The sequence below is a fragment of the Dreissena polymorpha genome, chromosome 7 (genome assembly GCF_020536995.1).
Source record: "Dreissena polymorpha isolate Duluth1 chromosome 7, UMN_Dpol_1.0, whole genome shotgun sequence".
NCBI classification, from domain to species: domain Eukaryota; kingdom Metazoa; phylum Mollusca; class Bivalvia; order Myida; family Dreissenidae; genus Dreissena; species Dreissena polymorpha.
The window spans coordinates 49849231-49875771 of record NC_068361.1 but is presented as its reverse complement, the minus strand read 5'-3'; the positions used below and the strand labels follow the sequence as shown (position 1 = coordinate 49875771).

The following is a 26541-nucleotide window of genomic DNA, read 5'->3' as shown; positions in this document are numbered from 1 at the left end:
AACTGTACCTCGAAGTACAATTTTGTACTTCGAAGTACATTTTTTTGTACTTCGACGTACATATTGTACGTCGAAGTACATTTCTCTTTTTACCTAGTAGGTCTTGTTGACTTTTGACACAAGTGGTACGCCATACAAGACACGTACACGGAAGTTTATCGGATTGATCGCTTAGGGCAAACCGGAAACTCTTGTTTCGATTTGAGGTTGTACGCAACATTGACTCTGTGGTGCATATTCACAAAAGTTATCGTGAATCGTGTATTTAATTCAGAACTTATGGATTTTTATGTGTTTGGGGTATGATTTACATACGCTTTTCATGGTGCGCGGACGTGCGTCTGTGGGGGGAATGGTGGTGTTGGTGTGGGTAAACGCTGTATTCCAAATAGATTCATAACCCAAAGAGATATTGCACAAAAGAAGTGCGGTGTTAACACCGCCCACGAAGGGTTATGGTTAGGGGTAAGGTTAGGGTTAGGGGTTAATTGATGTGTATATCTATTTGGTATCTGTTATTTGTGTCGTATCTATCTGGAAAATAATGCCCACCATTTGTGTGCGTGTGTGTTTTGCATAAATACAATATTATTCTCGTTAGTGATTTGTAAATGTCTTCATGACAATATATTGGAACGCATTAGTAAATAAAACCACATGTCTTCCAATGACATTTTCACAATCCTTTAATGTGGTGGTGTTTGTGTGGGTAAACGCTGTATTCCAAATAGATTCATCATCCAAAGAGAAATTGCACAAAAGAAGTGCGGTGTTAACTCCGCCCACGAAGGGTTAGGGTAAGGGGTTAGGGTTAGGGGTTAATTGATGTGTAATATCTATTTGGTATCTATTATTTAAGTCGTATCTATCTGGAAAATAATGCCCACCGTTTGTGTGCGCGTGTGTGTTTTGCATAAATACAACATTATTCTCGTTAGTGATTTTTAATTTTTTTCATGACAATATATTGGAACGTATTAGTAAATAAAACCATATGTCTTCCAATGACATTTTCACAATCCCTTTAAACAGGTACATGACAGCTTGACATCCGACATGTCAATTTCCATATACGCATGATGCTATCTATAAATGCAAATACCTTATCTTAAGAACTATACCGCCTTAAGCAATTTAAGAATAAAAGGCTAACTAATGGCCATGCTGATACCTATTTTTAATTGCAGCTCCCACTTACAACAATTGCGAGTCAGGGACAACAACGCGACTGACCATGTGAACCAGACCATTTCTGCAACATCGGTGAGTGACTGATTTCATTTTTCTAACGCTTTTTTTAAAGAATCAAAAACATATTTTCCCAAATGTTTTCATAATTTTCAATTTACAACGCAAATGTGTCAAAACTCTTCGGAGTTCAAGGGAGTTCACAGAGCAGTAAAGTCTCCAGTTGTTTCTTACAGTTACAGAGCCTCCCGTATGGAGGTCCAGTCCGTATCGTCTTTTAGCGTAGATCGGCGTGAAGATGCAATTAAGTCAAATGAAGCGAAGATGTAGTATAAATTAACAAATATGTCACTGGATATGTTAATTTTTCTTTAATTCTTTCTTTTATTCCAAATAACTAAAATATAATATTACAGATAATGCAACTTTAAAGTTTATATAATTAGATTCTAACAATAGCCCAAAATGTTTAAAAATCCAAATATATTAAAACTCTATACTATGTAACTTGAGTATAATTATTGTAACTCGCGTATAGTTATTGAAACACAGTCGACAGAAATGTGACTAATGACAAATAAAATCAATTCCTGCTGTGCAACACTTTCGTAAACAATGCATGTCTGGTGGCAAGATTCTGTCGCTGATATGACAAATGACTAATACAATCAATTTCTGATGTGCAACACATTTGTAAACAATGCATGCTCGGTGGCAAGATTCTGTCGCTGATATAAACAGTTTATGATCGTGACATATTTACCAGTACTAGGAAATGTAAAAACGGAGTGTCAATCACTGATTGACGATCAGGCCTGGGGTGAGTAAATCGTATATGCACATTAAATTTCACTGGCCACGTTTCATACATGTATTTTGTTTGAATATTTTATCCAAAGTGGGTTATGACGTTTTACCACTGAAGTCTTTTATTAAAGGCTCTATTAAAAGGTGAAGATACGTAATTATTTACAGATTTTTAAATATTTTTTTCATATTTTATTTATAAAGGTTATCAAAAAACAATATATATATATATATATATATATATATATATATATATATATATATATATATATATATATATATATATATATATATATATATATGCTATTGGACATAATAATAAAAAAATGAGCAATACAACTTGTTTTGAGCTCAAAATAAAGTGTCCTCCAAGTCAATTGTGTTTACAAACAATCAGTTTATTTACATCGCTGTTTACTCGCGAAAGAGAAAGTGAAAGTGACTCAGGTCACCAAAAATATAACGATGACTTTTAACGTTTTCCGGTATCACTCACAAAGTAGGTCTCTTCTAAATGGTTAAAACGTTTGTAGTGATCTAATAAGTTACTTTCTGCTGGTAAAAAATTGTTAAAATAGAATTAAAATTGAATTTTCTTTCGGCTATTTTTAGCATATGTCAACGCTCTGAGGCTACACATCACGTTAGTTGCAAACATGTAAACATTTCTTTCAATTATGAAACGGGTTTATCTTCCATAATTCTTGACAACGTTGTACCTAAGCTGTGTTATTAGAAGTTTTTATGCAAGAGTAACTGAAATCCGGTAAAAATTAGACCAGTTGATATGCATAATAATTGGATTTGTGACCTTTATAAAGCCTTTAAAGGCCATTGACCGACTGTCTGTATAAAATAGAACAATGCATACATCGTGGCACTAAATATATTTAAACAAGGGATGGCAAAATTATTCGAATATTCGATTAAATGGTCAGTATTCGAATAATAAAAATGATATTCGCATATTCGCATTTTTATCCAAACGTAATTTCACCAATATTTAATGACCTGCGAACCGCTTACTAAAAGCAACCGAAATCACCTGGGAGTAACATGTTTGACGTGACGTTCTTCGAGTCAAACTGATAACGCGGCCCGTATCAGTGTTCATTGCGCAATGCAATATACACGCTCTAAGAAAGGCCCCGACTGTTTTCGCCAATGGGGTGCCAATTAACGGTGTCAATTGACTGGCGAATAATAATTAAGTTTTGTGATCACAGTATGTACAGCCATTAAAATGTGTGAATTACTCAAATCGCGCAATGCAATATACATACTATAAGAAAGGGCCCGAACTGTTGTTTGTCAATTAGGTACCAATTAAGGGCTTCAATTTACTTGCGAATAATAATTTAGTTTTTGTGATCACAGTTTGAACAGACATTTGAATATGTAAATTACTCAAAAGGAACAGATGATATAAATGGAACAATCATCAAGGAATCATAATTCAAATCTGAAAATGCCACCAGCCCCTTCTGCAGTATGGAATACTAGTACTTTACACGGTCTGAGGATAAGAAGACCGCAACGTGTAATGTGTGTAAACTTAGTTTTACATATGCGTGGTCTGCTACAAATCTGTGGAATCAATAAAAAATAAAATTCTATGACACGATGTTTTTCATTCTATTTGTGCCCGATCACAGTATCGGTCATAGTATTAGTCGACAGCGTACAATTTTTAGATAGCAACGTTAATAAACAGCCTCATATTTAGCAAACGGATATAACTTACAAACCAATGGAAATTAACACATAACAAGGTAAAATCAATCCAGCCGTTTTATGCGAATATACGAATATTCGATTGAATGAATTTGCGAACATTCGAATACCGATATTGGTATTCGATGCCATCCCTAATTTAAACGAATTAAACTGAAATCACTCCTTTTGAAACAATATTTAATGCAAATCATTGGGGTTTTAACTTGTGTATCGACATCTGATGAAGCATAGTTATTGATGTTCGTGAAAATATTTGTTTATGTAGTAATACTTACGACTATTAGTATGTTTTCTTCACATGTACATTACAAAAGCCCATTCATCGACATGCACACCGCACATTAGAGATTATGATGTGTGTGATAAACTTCAATCGCTTTCAGTTTTAAGGCTCCCCGAAAAATTTTCGGTGAGCATATGGTTGTCAGTTTGTAGTTACTTCCTTATTTTCTTCCGTCACACTTTTGTTACAGTTTCTCATAGCACCTTCAATACTTTACCGATCTCTTTCATATTTGGCATGTACGTACCTTGCATGGACCTCTGCCTTTTGATGAGGTTTGAGGTCACTGGGGTCAAGGTCACCGAGGCTAATAATAGATTTTTCCGTCACAATTTTGTTACAGTTTCTCATAGCGCCTTCAATATTTTACCGATCTCTTACATATTTGGCATATAGGTACCTTGCATGGACCTCTGCCTTTTGATGAGGTTTGAGGTCACTGGGGTCAAGGTCAAGGTCACCGAGGCTAATAATAGATTTTTTCCGTCACAATTTTGTTACAGTTTCTCATAGCACCTTCAATATTTTTCTGATCTCTTATATATTTGGCATGAAGGTACCTTGCATGGACCTCTACCTTTTATTGAGGTTTGAGGTCACTGAGGTGAAGGTCAAGGTCACCGAGGCTAATAATAGATTTTTCCGTAACAATTTCGTTACAGTTTCTCATAGCGCCTTCAATATTTTACCGTTCTCTTGCATATTTTGCATGTAGGTACCTTGCACGGACCTCTACCTTTTGATGAGGTTTGAAGTCACTGGGGTCAAGGTCAAGGTCACAGAGGCTAAAAATAGATTTTTCCGTCACAATTTTGTTACAGTTTCTCATAGCGCCTTCTATATTTACCGATCTACATATTTGGCATGTAGGTACCTTGTATGGACCTCTACCTTTTGATGAGGTTTGAGGTCACTGGGGTCAATTTCAAGGTCACCGAGGCTAATAATAGATTTTTTAGGTGGTTATTAACACATACATTGACAAAGCGCATCAACGGGGAGCATCCATCAGTTTCACTTATATTCTTGTTTCACTCAGTTTTGTGAAACAATAACGTGTACGTGATAACTTTAGTACAACGATCAATATCAAACTAACAGCTAACCATAAATGCTAGCTGGCTGGGCGTTAAACGTCGTTTCACGTTTGGCGGTTCTTGCTTGCCCAGCAGGATAGAAGGGAACTTGTCATTTATAAATTATATTAATTTAGATGTTTTGTTCAATTTAACGACATTTTTGCAATAATTGTCAAATTTACTCAGATTGGTTTTCTGTACTTTCTTCGTCACTCCGTCCTCACCACCCGGTGGAAAAGTCAATATGTTAGTGGTGTGGTGAATTGCGATTAATTCACCAGTAATAGACCCTTTAAGTTATTGCCGGTTTTTAATATCTCCCTTGTGTGACGTCATGCGATGATTATCGAGTGTATCGATTGTAAACGCGAACAGAGATATTTTTATGTCCCCCAATATAGTAGTGGGGGACATATTGTTTATGCCCTGTCTGTTGGTTGGTTGGTCTGTTGGTTGGTCTGTTGGTTGGTCTGTTGGTTGGTCTGTTGGTTTGCGTCAACTTTAACATTTGCAATAACTTTTGCAATATTGAAGATAGCAACTTGATATTTGGCATGCATATGTATCTCATGAAGCTGCACATTTTGAGTGGTGAAAGGTCAAGGTCATCCTTCAAGATCAAAGGTCAAATATATGGGTCAAAATCGCTCATTTAATGTACACTTTTGCAAAATTTCAATAATCAAGATAGCAACTTGATATTTGGCATGCATGTGTATCTCATGGAGCTGCACATTTTGAGTGGTGAAAGGTCAAGGTCAAGGTCATCCTTCAAGGTCAGAGGTGAAATATATGTGGCCAAAATCGCTCATTTTATGAGTACTTTTGCAATATTAAAGATAGCAACTTGATATTTGGCATGCATGTGTATCTCATGGAGCTGCACATTTTGAGTGGTGAAAGGTCAAGGTCAAGGTCATCCTTCAAGGTCAGAGGTCAAATATTTGTGGCCCAAATTCCTTATTTTATGAATACTTTTGCAATATTGAAGATAGCAATTTGATATTTGGCATGCATGTGTATCTCATGGAGCTGCACATTTTGAGTGGTGAAAGGTCAAGGTCATCCTTCAAGGTCAGAGGTAAAATATATGTGGCCAAAATCGCTCATTTTCAAGGTCAAAGGTCAAATATATGGGGGGACAAAGTGCTTCACAAGCACATCTTGTTGAATTTGTTGTTGTTTTTTTCAACGATGTAAATAGACTGAACATATGCACGAAAAGGTTTGTACTTACCTAATTGTTAATAATGTATTATTTTGTAATGAAGTTTTGATATTCAGTTTATACTGCTGATAAAGCAGCGGTATTGTTGATCAGAGAACGTGATCGGAAGCCTAAATACTGAAAATCCCACAAAACAAAACAACTAAATAAGCCGTATTCTTTCTTATAGTAAGACTTTTATAAATGATGTTTCAAAAATAATGAAACATGTATTTATTTGATCACAATTATAAGTGGTGTGGATATTGTTGTTGTTCATCATCGAATGTGTAAGAGGTGCATTTAATCAATTGTAAAAAAAAACCTAAAAAGCGGAATTCATAACAATTGTTAAATTTTATCATTTTCTTTTCCATGGAATGAATTTTCGTTTCGTTTCCATTGAATGACAATAATGGAAAAGTGGTGCGATAGTTGTATTTCTCATCAGCGATCGAAAGTGCATTTCAATTATAAAACAAAGCCCTAACAGGCGGAATACATTTAAAAAAAATCTAATGCTGTGGTGATTTTCTTTTCCATTGAATGGCTTTTCGTTTCGTTTAAATTGAATGACAATATTTATCAATTTTAGCATACATACGGAAAAGAACTTGCATATTATGCAATTTGAACGGTTTTTGCACGATATTGAAATCTCTTTACTAGTTTTAAGGAGTGGTAAAAGTGGGGTACGGACATTAGCCCTCTAGGACATTAGCCCCTAGGACATTAGCCCCTAGGACAAAAGCCACTAGGACAAAAGCCCCTAGGACAAAAGCCCCTTAAAAAAGTGCACGCTTGGACATTAGCCCCCAGGTGTTTTAAAATGTTCAAAACTTTTTTTTTTAATAACAGGGCTTCCGCTGTCGTTCGCCAAATGCGAAAATGCTCGGCGAAACGTTTTTAAAATTCGGCGAATAAAATTCTCGGTTGGCGAAAATGCTCGGCGAAACGTTTTTTGCCTGTCAAGTACCATCCCAGACAGTAAACTCTTTAAACCGTCGACTGTGCATACATCATGCATACATCATCGTGTTATTAACCAGAAAATTTGATACGCAGTCTGCAGCAACACCGGTCAGAACCGGTCATCGAAACAAAGGAAACTTGCTGGTGCATTGTGTACTGGCAGTGACGTCACCATCTATGTATAGAACGCTTGCTGGTGTGAAATCTAAATGTGTTATCGAAGATTATGTCAATACCACGGGCCTGGCAAAAGCATTTAACAAAAAACTATTTCTTCACAAAAGCACATAAAATCTTGTTTCAACAGGAATTTGAGAGCATTTCTGTTTAATAGTTTCATTGTTATTATATTTTGGGAAAGGTAAAACCAACAATTTCGGAAATAAAAAGTATACCATTCACTCGTTGTAATATATTTCGGATAAGTTAAAAATTCGGACATTTAAAGATACGGACATTTATGTGTTGGTTTGTTGTTGATAGTTTGTAAAACTATGTTTTATCATATTTCAGGCCACTAGAATGGATGATGGCAATTATCTGTCAAGAAATATGCGCGAAAAACATTCATTTATTTGAGCCTAGAAACATCCACCACTTACAGAAAATGTTTTAACAACAGAAGCTGTCAAAGCTGATGTAAATCATATCCAAATGACCAAATATAACTAACAATATGAAGTGAGAGGCTTTGAAAATAAAGCATCTTTAGTCTTGATCAACTGTTATGTTTTGCAAAGATTGAAATATGTGCTCAAGAATGAATATCTTTAATATAATGAAAATGTGCTTATTTTGTAAACAATGTGAACTGAACATGTGCTTATGATGATCATGTATGTATAAACTGATATTCTGTTATGTAGAATAAAAGTATGATTATTACATTGATGTATGTATATCTAGATCTATGCATATCTATAAATGTTTTTTTGTTATAAACTGATATTCTGTTATGTACAATATTTTAAAAGGATGATTATAGTAATAAATATATTTAAGCTTCATATTGTAGTTATTTGTGTTCTTACACCCCTAGACTTTCACGAGGCGGTCCCAAATGCTTGGCTAAAACTTTGGCTACAGTTTCTAAAATTTGGCTACAAAAAAATCCAATTGGCTAAAGAAATTTTTGAGCCAGGGGAAGCCCTGAATAAGCATTTTTATTCCATTTTTTTAATTTCATATGTTAATACAAACAATATATAGCTTGTACCACGCACGTACATTTTAGTGGGTTTTTTTACAGTTTCTTTACTATTTTTTTCTTTGGACTCAAATTATTTTGCAAACATTTAGAGGGCTTATGTCCTACACTCGATAAAAGTCTAGCATTTTATGATCAATGAATTTATATATTTAATTTATTTAACGCAAGTATTGTTTACCCTATTGTGATTGCTTATTTTCATGATGGTGTTTCGCACACTGCAATAACGTACTTGAAATCTATACACGTAATAGCGGAGTTTACATTTGCCGGTACCCCTTAAATACCTCATTTGCGAAGCAGTTAAATTGCACAATATTTTAAATTTATTTATAGTTATTAAACACTGTAGTATTATGATTAAACAGGGACCTATACTATGTTTGTATAGGTCCCTGGATTAAACTGGCTTATATATACACACTTGTTCCTGTAAATCCATCAAAAAAGGCGATAATCTTCATTTTTAACCAGGTTTTCCGAAGGAAAAAACTGGTTATTAGATTGGCGAATGCGGGCGGGCTGGCTGGCGGGCGGGCGGAACAAGCTTGTCCGGGCCATAACTATGTCGTTCATTGTCAGATTTTAAAATCATTTGGCACATTTGTTCACCATCATTGGACGGTGTGTCGCGCGAAATAATTACGTCGATATCTCCAAGGTCAAGGTCACACTTTGAGTTCAAAGGTCAAAAATGGCCATAAATGAGCTTGTCCTGGCCATAACTATGTCATTCATTGTGAGATTTTAAAATCATTTGGCACATTTGTTCACCATCATGGGACGGTGTGTCGCACGAAAGAATCACGTCAAAATCTCCAATGTCAAGGTCGCCACGACTAAAAATAGATTTTTTTAAAAAACAAACTTACAAAGGGGGTTAATTTTGTTTGTTCATTTCAAAAGTTCAGTTTGAGTTTTCTCCCTTTATCAGAATTTTTTTTTCACAATGAAAACCTGGTTTTGTGACAATTTTGTCTCTTGTTTTAATATTAAAATAGTCTGTTAAAGCAACGGGTTCAGTATTTTGGCTTTCAAATTTGGCTAAAATGACTGCTTAATATGCCAAGGGGGGATGACATGGGGGTATCATAAAGTGTGTTTAATTACCAGACACTAGACTGCAACATGTGGTTTATGCAGGGACCAAAGTATAGCTCCCTAGGTTTATGACACGTTTTCTTTGTAATTGTCTGGACAGTATCCGGTCATAACGAGATAATCGGGTTGTGATAAACAAAGGTGCAATAAAACACCAGGATTAAAATGCGGCTCTAGGAGAAGTGCCCCCCCCCCGGAGAACTGCTCCCCCAAAGATTTTTCACTGGGCGGAGAACTGCCCCCTCACTGTTTTTTTTATAGGGCGGAGAACTGCCCCCCTGCTGATTAATAAGGGGCGGAGAACTGCCCCCCTGTCAGAATTGATGACCCGGAGAAGTGCCCCCTAATTAAAGAAGTTTCGCGGCTATATATAAAGCGATTATTATAATGACAATAACGCCAGTAACTTTCTTGCTATTATGTCTGGAAATTGAGTGAAATTTCAAAAGTAATATTAAGTCGTTCAAGTAATAAAAGTTATAAAACGGCAAAAAAATACCTGCCTCGGCATGGACGTCGCCATCTTGATAATCACGTGATTTTCGTCTATGTGAACAAAGAAAAACAAATCACTTTTTGCTAATAAAAAGTTTTCGCGGCTGAATTATTTGATATTTTCCCCATAATTAAAACAAACAATTAGCATGCAATTTAATCCATCCATATGCAAGCTGAAAACAATAATTTATTTGTTTGTTTTCGCCAATTACGGATTTGGACGGTTCAATATCATAAACCCGTAAGCCAATGTGTCACACCGGTCTTACTGACCTGTGTGAATGCGCGCTAAGCATTGTGGGAAACGGACTTTTTTGGTAAACATAATAAACACGGAAGTGAAAAATGGTAATTAATTATTATCAAAAACAGGCCCCATCAAACCGGGCCAGCTGTAATATATACATGGATGCAGTTTGTGCTTCAAAAGGAGCCACTTTTCATGTCAGTCTATTGTTTGTAAGAATCACTAAACACGTAACTTAGACTAACTAAACACGTTGCAAGACTGTATCTTCGAAATAGTAAATAAATCAAAATAATAAATAAATATTTATAATTAAATACCTGCTGAAATTTGAGACAGTAAACGATTTAAAATAAACGCTGTGAACATTACAAGGAATCTTACATGTAGGCCTCATGTGTGAGAGGATTAATCAGGGATAAAATAAATGGAGTTCAAACTCAAAGGATCCAACATTTTGAGGAGGACGTCATGGTATCTTGGACATTTGGCACTTTCATATATTTATTTAGTAGATACTGAAAATGCTGAATGTGCTAATTGCAACATCAAAGACGAGCAGGTGAGATTTTTACAGCTTTATTTTTCTTGACATAATGTTGTATGTTTTCCATTTAATTTATATGGCGCTCTAGTCTTATTTATAAGACGCGCAAAGAATTTAGAGATACTTTTTATATGGGCTAAATTCTTTGCTCCAAATATTACCCATATAATAAGTAGCTTAATATTTAAGAGCGTCAATTTGGACTAATGGCGCTCAATTTTAGCTCGGCTGTTTTCGGGGAAAACCCTAGGTATTGTCATAGCTCGTCGTCAGATGTCCGTGTCGTGCTAAAATCTTTACATCGGCTCTAATATCAAAGTGCTTCCACCTATAACATTGAAACCTCACATGTATATGCACCGTGTTGTTTTCTACACGCCACACCCATTTTGGGGTCACTCGGTCAAAGGTCAAGGTCACTAACCTCTAAAAAATTCTTTTAATAAATTTCATTTATTCAAAACTGCACCGCAGCCTAACTTGGCATCCATAATGTGGTGCTCTTGTAACTTTGTTTATATATAATTTTAAAAATGTATTAATAACCAGAATAGTTTATGCATGTATAAATAAAAAGATACAGCCATAAACAGTGCGTTTTAATTTTTAATAAATATGCTTTGATTGCGTATATGCAAAACAATGAAGTCCATATATTGTTAACTGATTTTTAAAATGTTGAATGTCACACATTACGTACCAGTCCGTTTATGTACCGACACTTTATGTACCACTATCTGACACTTTATGTACCATATTTATAATATAAAGAGATAACTAATTTAATATGAATGTGTAATATTGATGAAATGTATTTTGTGTGATAGTATTTATGAATTTAGACTTATATATTGGCCATAGATTTTATATTTTGTCAGATTGTCTAAGTGTCACTGAGTGTCTTAGTTTAATTTATTAGCCCAAGTACATGTAGTACTTAATAAATGACTTATTAGTCTTACCTGAAATTGAAGTAAATTATAAAAATTCATTTGTCTCTTATCTTATCCTGACTAAGGATTATAAAGTCTAAAATGTTTGTATTATATTGTATAATTGAAATGTGATACTTTGAAGAGAAGAGAGAATGACCTTAATGTTCAAACTGTAAAAAAATCAAATTATTTCCTTCTTTAGACTTAAATCATGTTTAGAGAATGACCTTAATTCATTAGGACTGCTATGAATGAATGGACAATAACACCTATATTTTATGTAGGTGGTACATAAAGTTTCAAAGTACACAAAAGGTCTGGTCCATGTACATAAGGTGTTACACCCTAAAATGTTCATGGTATCAGTGTTTCAATAATGTAGTGTTTCTTATTATGTATTGCTTAGGTTGTTTTGTTTCAAATTTGCATTTATTTTAAAGAATTTTCAGTCATTTTGTGAATTCCATGTTTTTTGTAATAAGGTGAAATATGTTTTACATGGCGTCAAATATTAATTCATGGTCGCTATGGTGTAGAGAATGATGTCCGCTGGGCGTGGGTTCGATCAATACTCTGGGAGTTCTCATTATCGTCTCCATGGACAACAAGTTCTGGTGTACCAAGTAGTAGTAGTAGTAGTAGTAGTAGTAGTAGTAGTGGTGGTGGTTGTGGTGGTGGTGGTGGTAGTAGTAGTAGTAGTAGTAGTAGTAGTAGTAGTAGTAGTACATGTAGTAGTAGTAGTAGTAGTAGTAGTAGTAGTAGTAGTAGTAGTAGTAGTAGTAGTACATGTAGTAGTAGTAGTAGTAGTAGACTAGTAGTAGTAGAAGTAAGATCAGTAGTAGCAGTCGTAGTTGTTGTTCTTGTTGTAGTAGTAGATAATTAATTAATTAGTAGTAGTAGTAGTAAGAGTTGTAATGGTTGTGTTTGTATTTGTATTGAATTCTGATAATAGAACACAATGATGCTGCTGCTAAAGATGATGATGATGAATATGATAATGCTGCTGCTGATTGTGATGATGATTATATGATGGGACTTTGGTATTATAAAATTTGTGAGGTTCAAACACAAAACCTGTTGGATAATAAAACTTCTCATTTTATGACAAAAGAGCTAGATTGTAGAGTAAAAACTAAGTATAAAATTCCCTAATAGGAAAGCTACCATTAAAGGACCATGACTTGTGGGCTTCATCAAAAGCAATGCATGAAACAGTTATATCTCTTTCAAATGCACTCAATATTGCTGTTCCAATTGATATGCTCAGAAATGCTTCTGGATGGGCATACACCAATGAGTACTTTCCTTCAGTTATTTCTTCTAAAGACACATTAACAACACTGTCGCCCTTAGCAGGAATTCCGGACGCTCCCCCTAAGATGTTCCCTCCCCAGACATTTCCCCCATTTTAGTTTTAGTGCTTACATTACCCCCCCCCCCCCCCCACCCCACAATAAATTTATAATGGTTTGGTTGAAGTATAATCTTGATTTATTATCAAAATGATTTTTTTTGCTTATGTAATCTTATGTAATTAACTTTTAATATGAAGCAGCTTGTTTGTTGTTTTCTTTGGATTAATCATTCATTATTTTTGTTAAACTGTTTAAGGAGTGCATGTAAATCATTAGTAAGACGTGCATGTTGGTGTACTAGAGGAATACTAGAGGAATACATGGGATATTCTCAAAATCTTACACATATTATTTTTAATATAATTAAATAGGATCAATTGATGAATTAATTCAGTTTGAGTCAACTTAGGCTGGGTTGTGGAACTATAGTTATTTGTTGTTTTTAATCCAATCAAATAGGGTACTATGTAACTGTCAAAGAAAATATGCATTCATTCGCATATAAGCCAAGTTTTGGATGTCACTGATATTTTCAATTTTACTAGTACCTAACTAAGACTAATTAAAACAGAATTGGACTTTCCTTGCAAAGTATTTATTATTAATAATAAAATAAGCTAATGTAATCAAAACATATTGATATTTTAAAAATTTAACTCAATGATATTAATAATATTTAAATTTGCCCCAAAAAAACTAGGGCAGGTAGATAGGAAGATTTTTTTTTTTGAAAACCAACAGTGTTGTCAGTGTAAAATATTTGTAAAGCTTCTTCAATTTCAGTTTTACATTTTATGACCTGCAACATATTCTATGCTACTTTATTTTACTATGGTAAGTCATTAAAGTGTTATTTATCTTTCAACTATATAATGTGCTAATCTCATATAATGAATTACTACCCCATTTAAAGATGACACCTAATCTAAATTCATTAATACAATAGTTATAATTGTTTTATTGTAACATACTATTCCACTAAAAAATGACCATCATAGAACATCAATGCTGTGCTTTTACTAAAATTTTCATTGATCTCAATTATTTAAAGAAAAAAAACTATCAGGCATTTATAAAAAAATATATAATTAGGGTGTCAAAATTTAACAAACTGAACGAGTCAATTTGAACTTTTCTTGCAATGCAAATGGAGCCACTTGAAATACCAAATTGTTCTTATACTAGTCGGCAATATAGCTATGACATTGTGTCTATTCATAACATGCATCAGATACACCTTCTGAAACTTTTTAAGCGGTTTTGAAAACGCTATTTCATTGCAAACTTTCGTCAATAAAGGATACATGTTGTTGTACAACCGAAAGTGAAAGTACAGTTTTAAAAAAAAATGAATAAAGAGCGAAATTGTTGAAAACTTACGAAAATTTGAAATGATACTAACATAAGACCGTAAGACTGAACAAAATTATACTTAACTTTTAAATCATAACATGAAAGTTTACTTATAAAGCAAATTCTTCATTCATCCGCGGACTTCTTTGTGTCGTAGTCATAAATGCCTCCAAATGGAGGTGCGTGATGCGTCTAAGTATAGAGGTGACAATAACGTAGTGACGTCACCATTTATGTATAGAATGCCCGTATGCGGCTTTATTCAAAGCTAACAAGTTCTTAACAATTAAGGTCGGTCCGGTCTACCAATTAAAAGATTAAAAGATCGCGGTGCTTATCGTTAACGGTAACAAGTTCTCTGCCTGCCTAATTAGCTGCTAATTAAAGCAACTGTTACCGATTTTGTTTGTTTGGCATGTCGACATGATCTGCTCAAAATGCAAACTGTTGCAGATTGTATGTATGAATGTATGTTTGTATGAATGTATGTATGTATGTTTTGAACGTTTATGTAAGCATGTATATATTTTTTAATGTATGTCTGAATGTATGTATGTATGATTGTAACTGTGAATGTATGTATGCATGTAATGTGTGTATTTATGTATGTTATTTTGTATGTCACATGAATTAACTACTGTAAACAACATAAATACATTGATTATAAATTCGACTTCACTTCACTTTTTTCTTCAAGTCAGCTAAATTATTGCCTTTGCTTTGCCTATTAATATACTTTTTTATACGTTAAGTTACGTTTTTTTTTCCATGGGTCAATACTATCTTTATAATGTAAATTAATTCCGGTGTAACTTTTCCTCCATAAGTACTGAGTTGCACGTCTATATTAGTTGCGACACATGGCCAGTATTAACACGCACGCGTTTCCTGTGTGGATCTCGACTATGTTTCGCGCTCTTATTAAAACACGACTTTTACATGGCATTCATGTATAGTGAGTGGTGCAGATGCGTACCAAGGGCCTTAAACAGTATTATCACATGCCTCTAGACAATTTGTGTTATTCAGTTCGATAAATGGTAATATACTTGTACTGAAATTAAATTGTTACCGGATAAAATGTGTACGGCGATAACGTAAAATTACCCGTAAGTATTGTTTTCACTACGTAACTAATAACTAATATGACACCGGGGGGGGGGGGCAGTTCTCCGCCCCTACAGATTTGATGGGGGGCAGATATCCGCCTACTAAATTCTGACAGGGGGGCAGTTCTCCGCCCCTACAGATTTGATGGGGGGGGGGGGGCAGATATCCGCCTACTAAATTCTGACAGGGGGGCAGTTCTCCGCCCCTACCGATTTGATGGGGGGGGGGGCACCTCTCCGCCACCTTTAAAATAAGGGGGCAGTTCTCCGGGGGGCAGTTCTCCGGGGGGGGGGGGCGCTTCTCTGGATACCTTAAAATGCTGCAACAAAGAGTGTCAACATTGGTGTGAACAATTAATTCAAACAATTACATGAATCAAGAGAATTTATTTTATGTGTAACAAGGTAAGTTTTATCAGACAAATAAAGGTTCAAATCGGGTTCAATATGTTGCGGACATAAAAATCGATCTATTTGATGCTTGTTTTCATCATTATTTATTTTCGTAAGTTAAATTTAATTTGTTCTGAAATAAGTTCAATGTATGAGAATTTTTAACAAAAAAAATGGTCGCGAAAAAGTGCCTAGTATGGGGATTTTTGTAGTTTACCACATACCAAGCTCATACATTGTGTTCTACTCCCGTGTTCGTTTTTAGTAAAAACAACAACAATATAATCGTTTTAAAAATGCATTTCCTTGCATGCAATTGTTTAATTCAGACATAATAAGAAAAAATTGTATTGATATTTTGCATGATTATCATTAAAACGATGGTTTTGTCAACCTTATTGGGCATTTAAATAAAATATTTACGTTTAAAGTTTAGTGGTAACAGTACGGGATTTGTCTTGCGACACACAGGGTTATTGAACGGAATGTTAAATGTATTTTCACGCTTCAACGTACTAAAATGAAATATGCGAAAAGCGATAGCTTTAATAGGCGCCAATATAATAAAAAATATTTGTGCAATTTACGCATATATAGTTTAAGAGACGTTGATATTATCAGCGACACTGTACAATTTTCTCTCTGACGGATTTTGTATAATCTCATTACGTCACATCCATCTAACACAACTCTAACGCTATTAAATGCGAATAACAGAAAGTATCGTATAGACCCCATGATAGTGTTACAAACTTGGGTTAATTGGTTATTAATTAGTTCAAAGCTAGGGGTAATGTTTACAGTAAAGGATCTCTCTTTAGTTTAATCAGACAACATGTCAATGCTTTGTCCTTTGAAATAATACACAGACACCATATTCTTCAGAACAAAGACCTATAGATGTTATCTATAGGTCTTTGTTCAGAATTTCTCAGTTTTTAGGGAATTTTTAGGGACAGTTGCTTTTCAACCAGCAATAAGGAAATAACTAAATATTAAGTGTAAAAGTAACAAGAAATATCTTTAAAAAAGATATACGGCGTTGATTGTGGTTGGAGTTTATGGAAGGTAAAGATTTAAATGAATGAGATCAAGGATAGCTAATATCTTTTTCTGTGCAGTTTTTAGCTGCATCAAACGCAGTACGGGATGTTACGCGGAGTTTTCGCGGCTTATTTTACATTATTACATATTGCTGGTCATAAACCTATAGATACAAAAAAGAAAACCAAAGTCAACCGGCCACACGCGAAGTCTCCGTACATATTTTAAATATGTATACGCGCGTTCTTCGAACAAACCTGTTTGAGTGGTTTATCGGGAATTGCTACGTGTATTTGATTCGATTATTAACAGTATCGAGAATCATCGCGCTCATACTTAATACATTAGTCAATATGCTGCAATAATACATTAGTAAATATGATGGAATAATTCTTGTTAATTAATTAAAAATAATATTTATCATGGTATTGTTGAAAACACATTAAGAATCTATTATTGACATGCCATAAAATAATATCGCTGGATATCTTCATTTCACATCTTTCTGGTGGTAAAGAAAATTCCGGTTCACCTAGTTCACGCTATAGCGTCTTTATTATATAACTATTATATAACTGACCGCGAACTCCGAACAGCACAGAAGGTCTGATCTGTATATAAACTCTGACATTCAAACACACTAACCGCGAACTGACCCCTTATACCTCGCGGGTTGAAATGCAACACATTAAAGTGAGGCATCGCTTCCACTGCTCTTTATACTTTTACATATAACATGTTGACAGGAATATGGAAGTCAGTACTAAATATGAGAACATGGCCTTTAAGTACACAACGTTCTCGCGCTGAAAATCCTCTGAAAATAAAAGATGTACGCACAAACTGTATTGATGTCGAGATTGAGTGTAAAACTGTTGTATCTATAAAGCCTTTTTATTAGAGATAAAACTGTTTCATGCTGAACACGCAGTAAAACAGTGTTACAAAGACGCGGACATGTTTCCAATGTTCTAGTGGTATTATCAAATCAGCCAATGCAGTCAATGAAGTGTATTCATCTGTACTTGGCCGCGGGAAGTTTTATTTGAGTTCTATTGGACGCTAACAAAGGTCAGGCTAAGGTGAAAAGCTGGCGTATACAGCTGACGCCGAAAAACTTTTGGAACATTATGAAACTTGTGGTGAAATAAAAAAAAAAGACGATCTTAAATATTAATAAAGTGTTGTGTTATTGATGAACTCAATGTAGTGATTAAATTGTATACAGTCCTAACAGTTATTCTAATAGAACAATTGGAAATCCTCGCTACAAGTGACAAGCCAATTCATAAATGCACGCAGGCAACAGCTGGCAACAACAACTTGCGATAGTTGTCGCAGAGACATTTTGCTGCATATTTTAATTAAAAAATATCAATATAGTGCAAGGAAACCGCGAACAATAGGAGGTTCAACAAGGGGGTCATTCGTTAACCTGCCCTACATCAGCAGTACTGTCTTCATTGCTGATAACAATCTATAAGTCTGGCATCCTACCTGGCGTGGCAGCGTAAATGATACTATGTCATCTCAAAGATCTATTAATATACATGTACACTAATAGATCTTTGGTTATCTTATCTACAGTCCGCACATTTTTTGTTGCAGGTTACTTTGTGAATAAGATTTGCTGTCGTCGGATGAAGAACATTATTAGCTGTCGATTTGCACGTGGCCAGCAAGGCATCTAAGTGTTAGCAGAAAGCAGTAAGTGATATGTTGATAAGCGTACTAAACATTAAATTTCCGCTTCCTTATATCATGCGTACCAACTTCCTTCCCAGCGCTGTGAAATACAGTGTTGAGATAATGACATTGCTTTGAATGAATGTGGCTCAAGTGATGTAGCGAGGCTTTGCATTGTTCTAGTGGTAGTGCGGTTTGAATTTAACTAATCACTTTATATGTTCATGTATAGCACAAGACTTTAATATTGTTTGTGTTCTGTATTGTAACATTTTCTTATAGTAATTTATTTAAGTTTTCGCAAAAGTTTCAAAATAATCTACAAATATAACAGTTTTTACTTTTACACGTATGTTCGTGTCCTTTCCTTATAATTTTATTCATGGTCAAACTGAACATAGAGATATTTTCATGCCTGTATCATTTCAAGGAGATAAAGCATTGACATATAAAGATAGCTTAGGCATGTTAAAATATAACCATATAAACAGTGGGGCAAATTAACACAGGTTAATGAACTCCAGCATGAATTGTGGAACGTCGCATTTCACGACGAGTGAGAAAAGCGTGTCCAGTGAGTCACCAGCTATTGTTGGCGTTTTTGTTGTGTACTGTATTACTCTGGTCTAGACATCAGTTTTTGTATACAGAATGACGGGAAGAGCACGGGGAAAGGCTAGGGGCCGTGCACGGGGTACTGCTGACGAACCAGCTCAGAGGCCAGGCGAGGCGGTTGAACCCACTCAACTTCCGGTTAGTCTTTCAAATACACATTTTACTGTTGGTGAAAGGTTTTGTTAGACTAATAGATAAGGCACGTTCATGCGTATATATTAAGGCGCGTTCATGCCATATTACGCGAACATATGTGGAAAATACACAATGATAATATATATGTGGATGTACATTTTCATGTACAAGTTGTCAAAAGTTCATGACCATAGGTGACCGGATGGCAGCTATAGATATTTGTTTTCACAAAGTTGGTTTACATAAATGTGCAAACGACACTTTTTGCACATACATTAAGCCTCGTTTTCCAAGCGTAGCTCAATTAAATTCTTTGGGCATGTCCTTAAATTTTTCAATTATAACTAAATGTACTAAATGTTAGTAAAAACAATAACGTTCACATTTTGTATTTTTGTGCTTGCAACAGCCAGCGGCATATGCTGCACCGGTATATACTGACAATGGCCATGGCGGTCAACCCCAGGCCAGTGGTAGAGCAGCATACCGAGGCGGTGCGCGTGAGCCGCGACCTGGTACGGCGGGAGTTGATATATATACGAGGGCCCCTGCAGAGGAAATGGCCCAGCTCAGGCTAGGAGGAGGCGGACCGGAAGTGGGTGAAGGGAGACCGCCACCGGGTATGGCGGGTGTTGATATATATAATAGGAGCCCAGCAGAGGCAGGGGGCGGACGGGGAGGGGGAGTGGGTGAAGGGAGACCAGATAGAAGGAGGAGGTTTGAAGAACCATCCACTAGACCTGCCCATGTAACGGACAAGAGTGGTAGGTGTTGTTTTTTCATATCTTGAATACTAGTAATAGCAATGTGGATGGCTGGGTTTTAGTTTCAACAAAGATGTATAATATTGCATAACCGGTTAGAAATACACAAATGTCTGGGAGGTTTTCATCACAATTCTGAAAATGAACAACACATCTGCCCAAAACAAAAACTAGGTAGTAAGTAAACTATGATAATGAGGCGTTTCCACTTAAGTCCATAAACATCATAAGTACATGGTTTTATTCCACACATGAAGTGTCTTCTTTTAAGTAGTACATAAGTGAACGCCAATGGCAGATACATTTCTTGCCTCACATATATGTTTACCATGCATCCAGCACGCATAACAATTGGTTGTCATATGGTTTCCATGAACATTTGCTGAGTGTGTTTAAGCTTCAGTTTCGTATATGCTACAAATGCATGAAATCATGAAGTTTAATACCATAAACAACTATGAGAAGTCATTAGTGGACCATCAAGTTGGATGTTTATGTTCCACTGTAGGTACTTCCGGGCAGCCGATACCCCTGAAGGCTAACTACTTCCGGTTGGAGCAGGCACCAGACTGGCATCTCTACCAGTATCACGTGGACTTCAAGCCAGATGTAGACTCCAAGCGTTTGAGGATTGGCCTCCTGTATTCACATGAAGAACTTTTGGGTCCAACAAAGGCCTTTGATGGGATGACTCTGTACCTGCCCCATAGACTACAAAACACTGTAAGATGTGACCTTACACTCTTTAAACTTCAGCAAGTAAACAATCCATTTGCACTTTTTTTGAATTGTATCAGAGTTTCATCAAATTCATTAGCAAAGTTGTATATTTGTTTCAATACAGGTGACGGAGGTGGTCTCGGAAAGAAAAACTGATGGCACCGTTGTACAAGTGATTATCAAACTGACCAATGAGCTGCCTCCAAACTCCCCGCAGTGTATCCAGGTGTACAACATTATCTTTAGACGTGTGCTGGCCATGATTGAAATGAAACAGATTGGCCGTAACTACTACAATCCAGCACAGAAAGTAGACATACCACAACACAAGTAAGTTTGGTACTTGTCAGTGAACACACCACAACACAAGTAAGCATTGTACTTGTCAGTGAACACACCACAACACAAGTAAGCATTGTACTTGTCAGTGAACACACCACAACACAAGTAAGCATTGTACTTGTCAGTGAACACACCACAACACAAGTAAGCATTGTACTTGTCAGTGAACACACCACAACACAAGTAAGTTTGGTACTTGTCAGTGAACACACCACAACACAAGTAAACTCTGTATGGAACAGTGGACATACAACAACAAAGTAAGCTCTGTAATTGTCAGTGGACATCCCACAACACAAACATTTTTTTTTTGACTTGTTAATTTATATTCCATTACACAAGTAAGCCTGGTACTTGTCAGTGGACATGTCACACCACACGTAAGGTTTTTACTTATCGAATCCATTCTACAACACAAGTAAGATCTGTTCTGTCAATTGATATTTCACAACACAAGTAAGCAATGTACTTGTCAATGGATGTAACACATCACAAGAAAGAGTTATGCTATATTTTTCATTCAACAACACATGTATGTTCTGTACTGGTCAGTGGTCATTTTACAATATGCTTAAGCTCTGTACTTGTCAGTTGACATTCCACAACACAAGTAAGCTCTGTACTTGTCAGTTGACATTCCACTAGAAAAGTAAGCATGAAACCTGATAGTTGATATTCCACATCACAAGAAACTACTGGACCTATTTGATTGCACAAGCACGCCTCATACTTTTAAGTTGACATGTGTGAACACAAATAAGCATGATCATGTCAGTGGATATTCTACAACACAAGTGAGCTCTGTGCTGGTCAGTAGACATTTCACAACACAAGTATGGCCACTTCTTGTCAATTTACATTTCACAACATTAGTATGGCCACTTCTTGTCAATTTACATTTCACAACATTAGTATGGCCACTTCTTGTCAATTTACATTTCACAACACAAGTATGGCCACTTCTTGTCAATTTACATTTCACAACACAAGTCTGTTTTTTGTCAGTGGACATCCCACAGCACACGTAAATTTAGAACTTTTCAGTTGACATTCCACATCACAAGTAAATTTAGAACTTTTCAGTGGACATTCCACATCACAAGTAAATTTAGAACTTTTCAGTGTACATTCCCTCTCACCAGTATGCTCTCATTGCTCTCATTACATGTACATTTATGTTTTCTTTTTGGCTATGTACACATGTATTTGCCAATAAAATTAACTTGACTTGCTCTGATCTTGTCACAAGTAAGCATTGTTCTGAACAATTGACATTCAATAACATTAAAGGTCCGTTTGAAGACCATGTTTAAGTACTAGCACTATATGCAGATAAAACGCATATTTTATATTTATTTTATCATAAAATACATTACCAAATAAATTAATAAAAAAATGCGATGAATGTATCCTTTCTTGTTTGAATATTTCTGTTCTTTTCTGAATTTACGTTGCTTCGCACACAAAGCTAAAAACAGCTTTGACAAGTAGTGTTTACAAAATCCAATAATTCCGGTACGTAGCCATTGACCACAATTTTTAAGAAGGCTTTAGTTTAGTATCATATTGAGGCATGTTTAGTGATTTTGTTTTCAGAAATAATATCATTGTAAGAATATATTATTACGAACATTTTAAATTAGCATTTTGATTTTTGACGTACATGTATACACTGTTATTTTATTTCTAACCATTTGTGGGCATATCACGTGGTTTCAGGTTAACTGTCATGCCAGGATTCATCACTTCCATACTGCAGTACGAGTCAAACGTCCTCCTATCCTGCGACATCTCACACAAGATTCTCCGCAGTGACACAGTGCTAGACATCATGTACGACCTGTACAACCGACTGGGGGATCGCTTCTACGATGAATGCACACGGAGACTTGTTGGCAGCATTGTTTTGACCACGTATGCACCATAACTAGCCCTTTTGTTACTGAATAAATATGTCATGGACGATATATATTGCATATGGTGCACAAGCTAATTTGATTTTTATGTCCCCCACTATAGTAGTGGGGGACATATTGTTTTTGCCCTGACTGTTGGTTGGTCTGTTGGTTGGTTGGTCTGTTGGTTGGTTGGTTTGCGCCAACTTTAACATTTGCAATAACTTTTGCAATATTGAAGATAGGAACTTGATATTTGGCATGCATATGTATCTCATGGAGCTGCACATTTTGAGTGGTGAAAGGTCAAGGTCATCCTTCAAGGTCAAAGGTCAAATATATGGGTCAAAATCGCTCATTTAATGTACACTTTTGCAGTATTTCAATATTCAAGATAGCAACTTGATATTTGGCATGTATGTGTATCTCATGGAGCTGCACAATTTGAGTGGTGAAAGGTCAAGGTCATCCTTCAAGGTCAGATGTCAAATATATGTGGCCAAAATCGCTCATTTTATGAGTACATTTGCAATATTGAAGATAGCAACTTGATATTTGGCATGCATGTGTATCTAATGGAGCTGCACATTTTGAGTGGTGAAAGGTCAAGGTCATCCTTCAAGGTCAGAGGTCAAATATATATGTGGCCCAAATCGCTAATTTTATGAATACTTTTGCAATATTGAAGATAGCAACTTGATATTTGGCATGCATGTGTATCTCAAGGAGCTGCACATTTTTAGTGGTGAAAGGTCAAGGTCAAGGTCATCCTTCAAGGTCAAATATATGGGTCAAAATTGCTCATGTAATGTCACTCCTGCAATATTCAAACTAGCAATTTTATATTTGAAATGCATGTGTATCTCATGGAGCTGCACATTTTGAGTGGTGAAAGGTCAAGGTCATCCTTCAAGGTCAGAGGTCAAATATATATGTGGCCCAAATCGCTAATTTTATGAATACTTTTGCAATATTGAAGATAGAAACTTGATATTTGGCATGCTTGTGTATCTCATGGAGCTGCACATTTTTAGTGGTGAAAGGTCAAGGTCATCCTTCAAGGTCAAATATATGGGTCAACATTGCTCATGTAATGTCACTCCTGCAATATTGAAGCTAGCAATTTTATATTTGAAATGCATGTGTATCTCATGGAGCTGCACATTTTGAGTGGTGAAGGGTCAATGTCAAGGTCATCCTTCAAGGTCAAAAGTCATATAGGGGGACATTGTGTTTCGCAAACACATCTTGTTGTTTGTTTCTTTCTATGTCAGTATCTTAAAAGTTCCACAGCTTTGCACTAGCCATTCCAAAGTGTTGACCCCACCTTTAGTAATTTGCACACTGAGTGTTATGTTTTGTAATGTATTCAATTGCACAATTAATCACTCGTGATAAATGCTCTCCACTCTTATGTGAGTCTTATTGTTGGAAAATGGGGCTATATGTATGTGCATAAAGTGTCGTCCCAGATTAACCACACAGGCTTAACAGGGACCACAATTTCCGGGTGTATGGTATTTTTCGTATTAAGGAAGTCTCTTCTTAGTGAAAATCCAGTTACAGCGGAAAGTTTCGTCCCTTATTAGCCTGTGCAATTTCTCAAAGCCAGGCTCATTTATGTTATGATCCTTTTCCTGATAGGTACAACAACAAGACATACAGAGTGGATGATATCATGTGGGATATTCATCCAACCGACACATTTGAGTTAAAAGACAAATCCAGAATCTCCTACAAAGATTACTACCAAAAGGTAAAGTAAAGTAAAAATATTCCTATATGATATTAATGAACGTTCTTTTTATAGGGACATATATGTCACAGTAAATCTGTGAATTTCAATAAAAATTCTTAACGATTCCTGATTTTCGTGAAATGGCTATTTCTCTTAGGGACTTCATGAAATGACTATTTTGTATATTTGATCTTGTGCGAAGGCTCGTTCTTAAATAATTGTTTATACTTTTGTTTTCTTAAAATATTTTTTGTAAGCTCCTAAACATTTTTCATTTTTGAAGAATTATGATATTTTCAGACAATGAATCAAATCCTGGACCCATTCTTTTGATTAGTATCTTCATATTCATGCCTCAATATGTCTGTTGAAAAAACATCTTTCCTTTAAATGTGTTTGATGAAGAAATTCCAGTGTATGGGATATTGTCTTGAGTCTATAAGGTGCTATGTCTCCAAACAAGTTAGAACTAGCATGTAAATTATTAATGTGTTTGTTTACACAATGAAGTTATTTAATATCACTTATTTACATGACATCTTCTGTCACAAAACGCTTAGATTTAGTTGTTCATTATTATAATAGTACATGTTGAATTCAGAATTATGGCAAAACAATCAGCGATGATAAACAACCTCTTCTGGCATCCAAACCCAAACCGAAGGACATTCGCAGGGGACAGAAGGAAATCATGTACTTTGTGCCGGAGTTATGCACACTCACCGGTGAGCTGTAGTAACATCATATATAGCCTCGGTCTGGGAAAATAGGGCTTAATACATGTGCGCAAAGTGTCATCCCAGATTTGCCTGTGTAGTCCGCATAGGCTAATCATGGATGACACTTTCCGCGCTTATGGTATTTTTGGTTTTAAGGATGTAGCTTCTTAGCGCAAATCCAGTCTAGATGGAAAATGTTGTCCCTGATTAGCATGTGCCGACTTTACAGGCAAATCTGTGACAACACTTGACTCACATTAATTAAGCCAAGTTTGCCAGAAGAGGGTGTATTTATGTGTGGTAAGGTTGGTTAGAAATGTAATTCTGAGGCTTGCCCCCGTGTCATTGGTTAAATGCTAGTCGTCATAAAATATACTTATATATGATAAGATCAATGTGTACACAAGTATGCAGTCAGGCATATAATACTATTTGATTGGTGGTGATTAAGTCACTTTTGTTAGTATTTCTCCTATTTACAGGAAAGAACATTGAATAGCCTGAGAATGACCATGAAAATAAGTCATGCAAATATAACTTGTCAATACAGACTCTAGAAACATTGTCAGGAAAGATATTGGTGTACCATTCAATAGCCTTGTATTCAAGTGGTTTACCATTCAATTGCCTTGTATTCAAGTGGTTTACCATACAATTGCCTGGTATTAAAGGCAATTAAATGTTTGCATGCGTTATAAATGTCAGACAGTATATTCTAACATCAAAGCATTAAACAAAAAAATGAGTAAAGCTGGGTTCATCACTAGAAACAGTCAATCTAAAGCTATCTCTTACTAAGCCCATAATTAATCACAAAACATACAGGTTTCAAAGCCATTTAAGAGAATATAAACTCAATATG

The 26541-nt window shown here is 35.6% G+C and overlaps 1 protein-coding gene across 9 annotated transcripts in view; it reads left to right on the top strand.

Moving 5' to 3' along the window:
* LOC127837144 (piwi-like protein 1) overlaps positions 1-26541 on the top strand; it is a 61482-nt gene that overhangs the window by 8200 nt on the left and 26741 nt on the right. For 5 of the 9 annotated variants that reach the window (XR_008029133.1, XR_008029134.1, XR_008029137.1 and 2 more), the window contains 9 exons: positions 1188-1263; positions 18674-18772; positions 19402-19504; positions 19911-20265; positions 20774-20988; positions 21110-21315; positions 23047-23241; positions 24867-24978; positions 25562-25685. Coding sequence is in view for 1 of the 9 variants with exons in the window: in XM_052363994.1 (XP_052219954.1) it covers positions 19403-19504; positions 19911-20265; positions 20774-20988; positions 21110-21315; positions 23047-23241; positions 24867-24978; positions 25562-25685 (1309 nt within the window). In the remaining 8 variants the exon portion in view is untranslated. Of the gene's footprint in view, positions 1-7; positions 301-1187; positions 1264-1984; positions 2009-3743; positions 3768-18673; positions 18773-19401; positions 19505-19910; positions 20266-20773; positions 20989-21109; positions 21316-23046; positions 23242-24866; positions 24979-25561; positions 25686-26541 lie in introns of those variants that run through there. The other 4 variants (XR_008029136.1, XR_008029135.1, XR_008029139.1 and 1 more) reach the window with 4 other exon arrangements.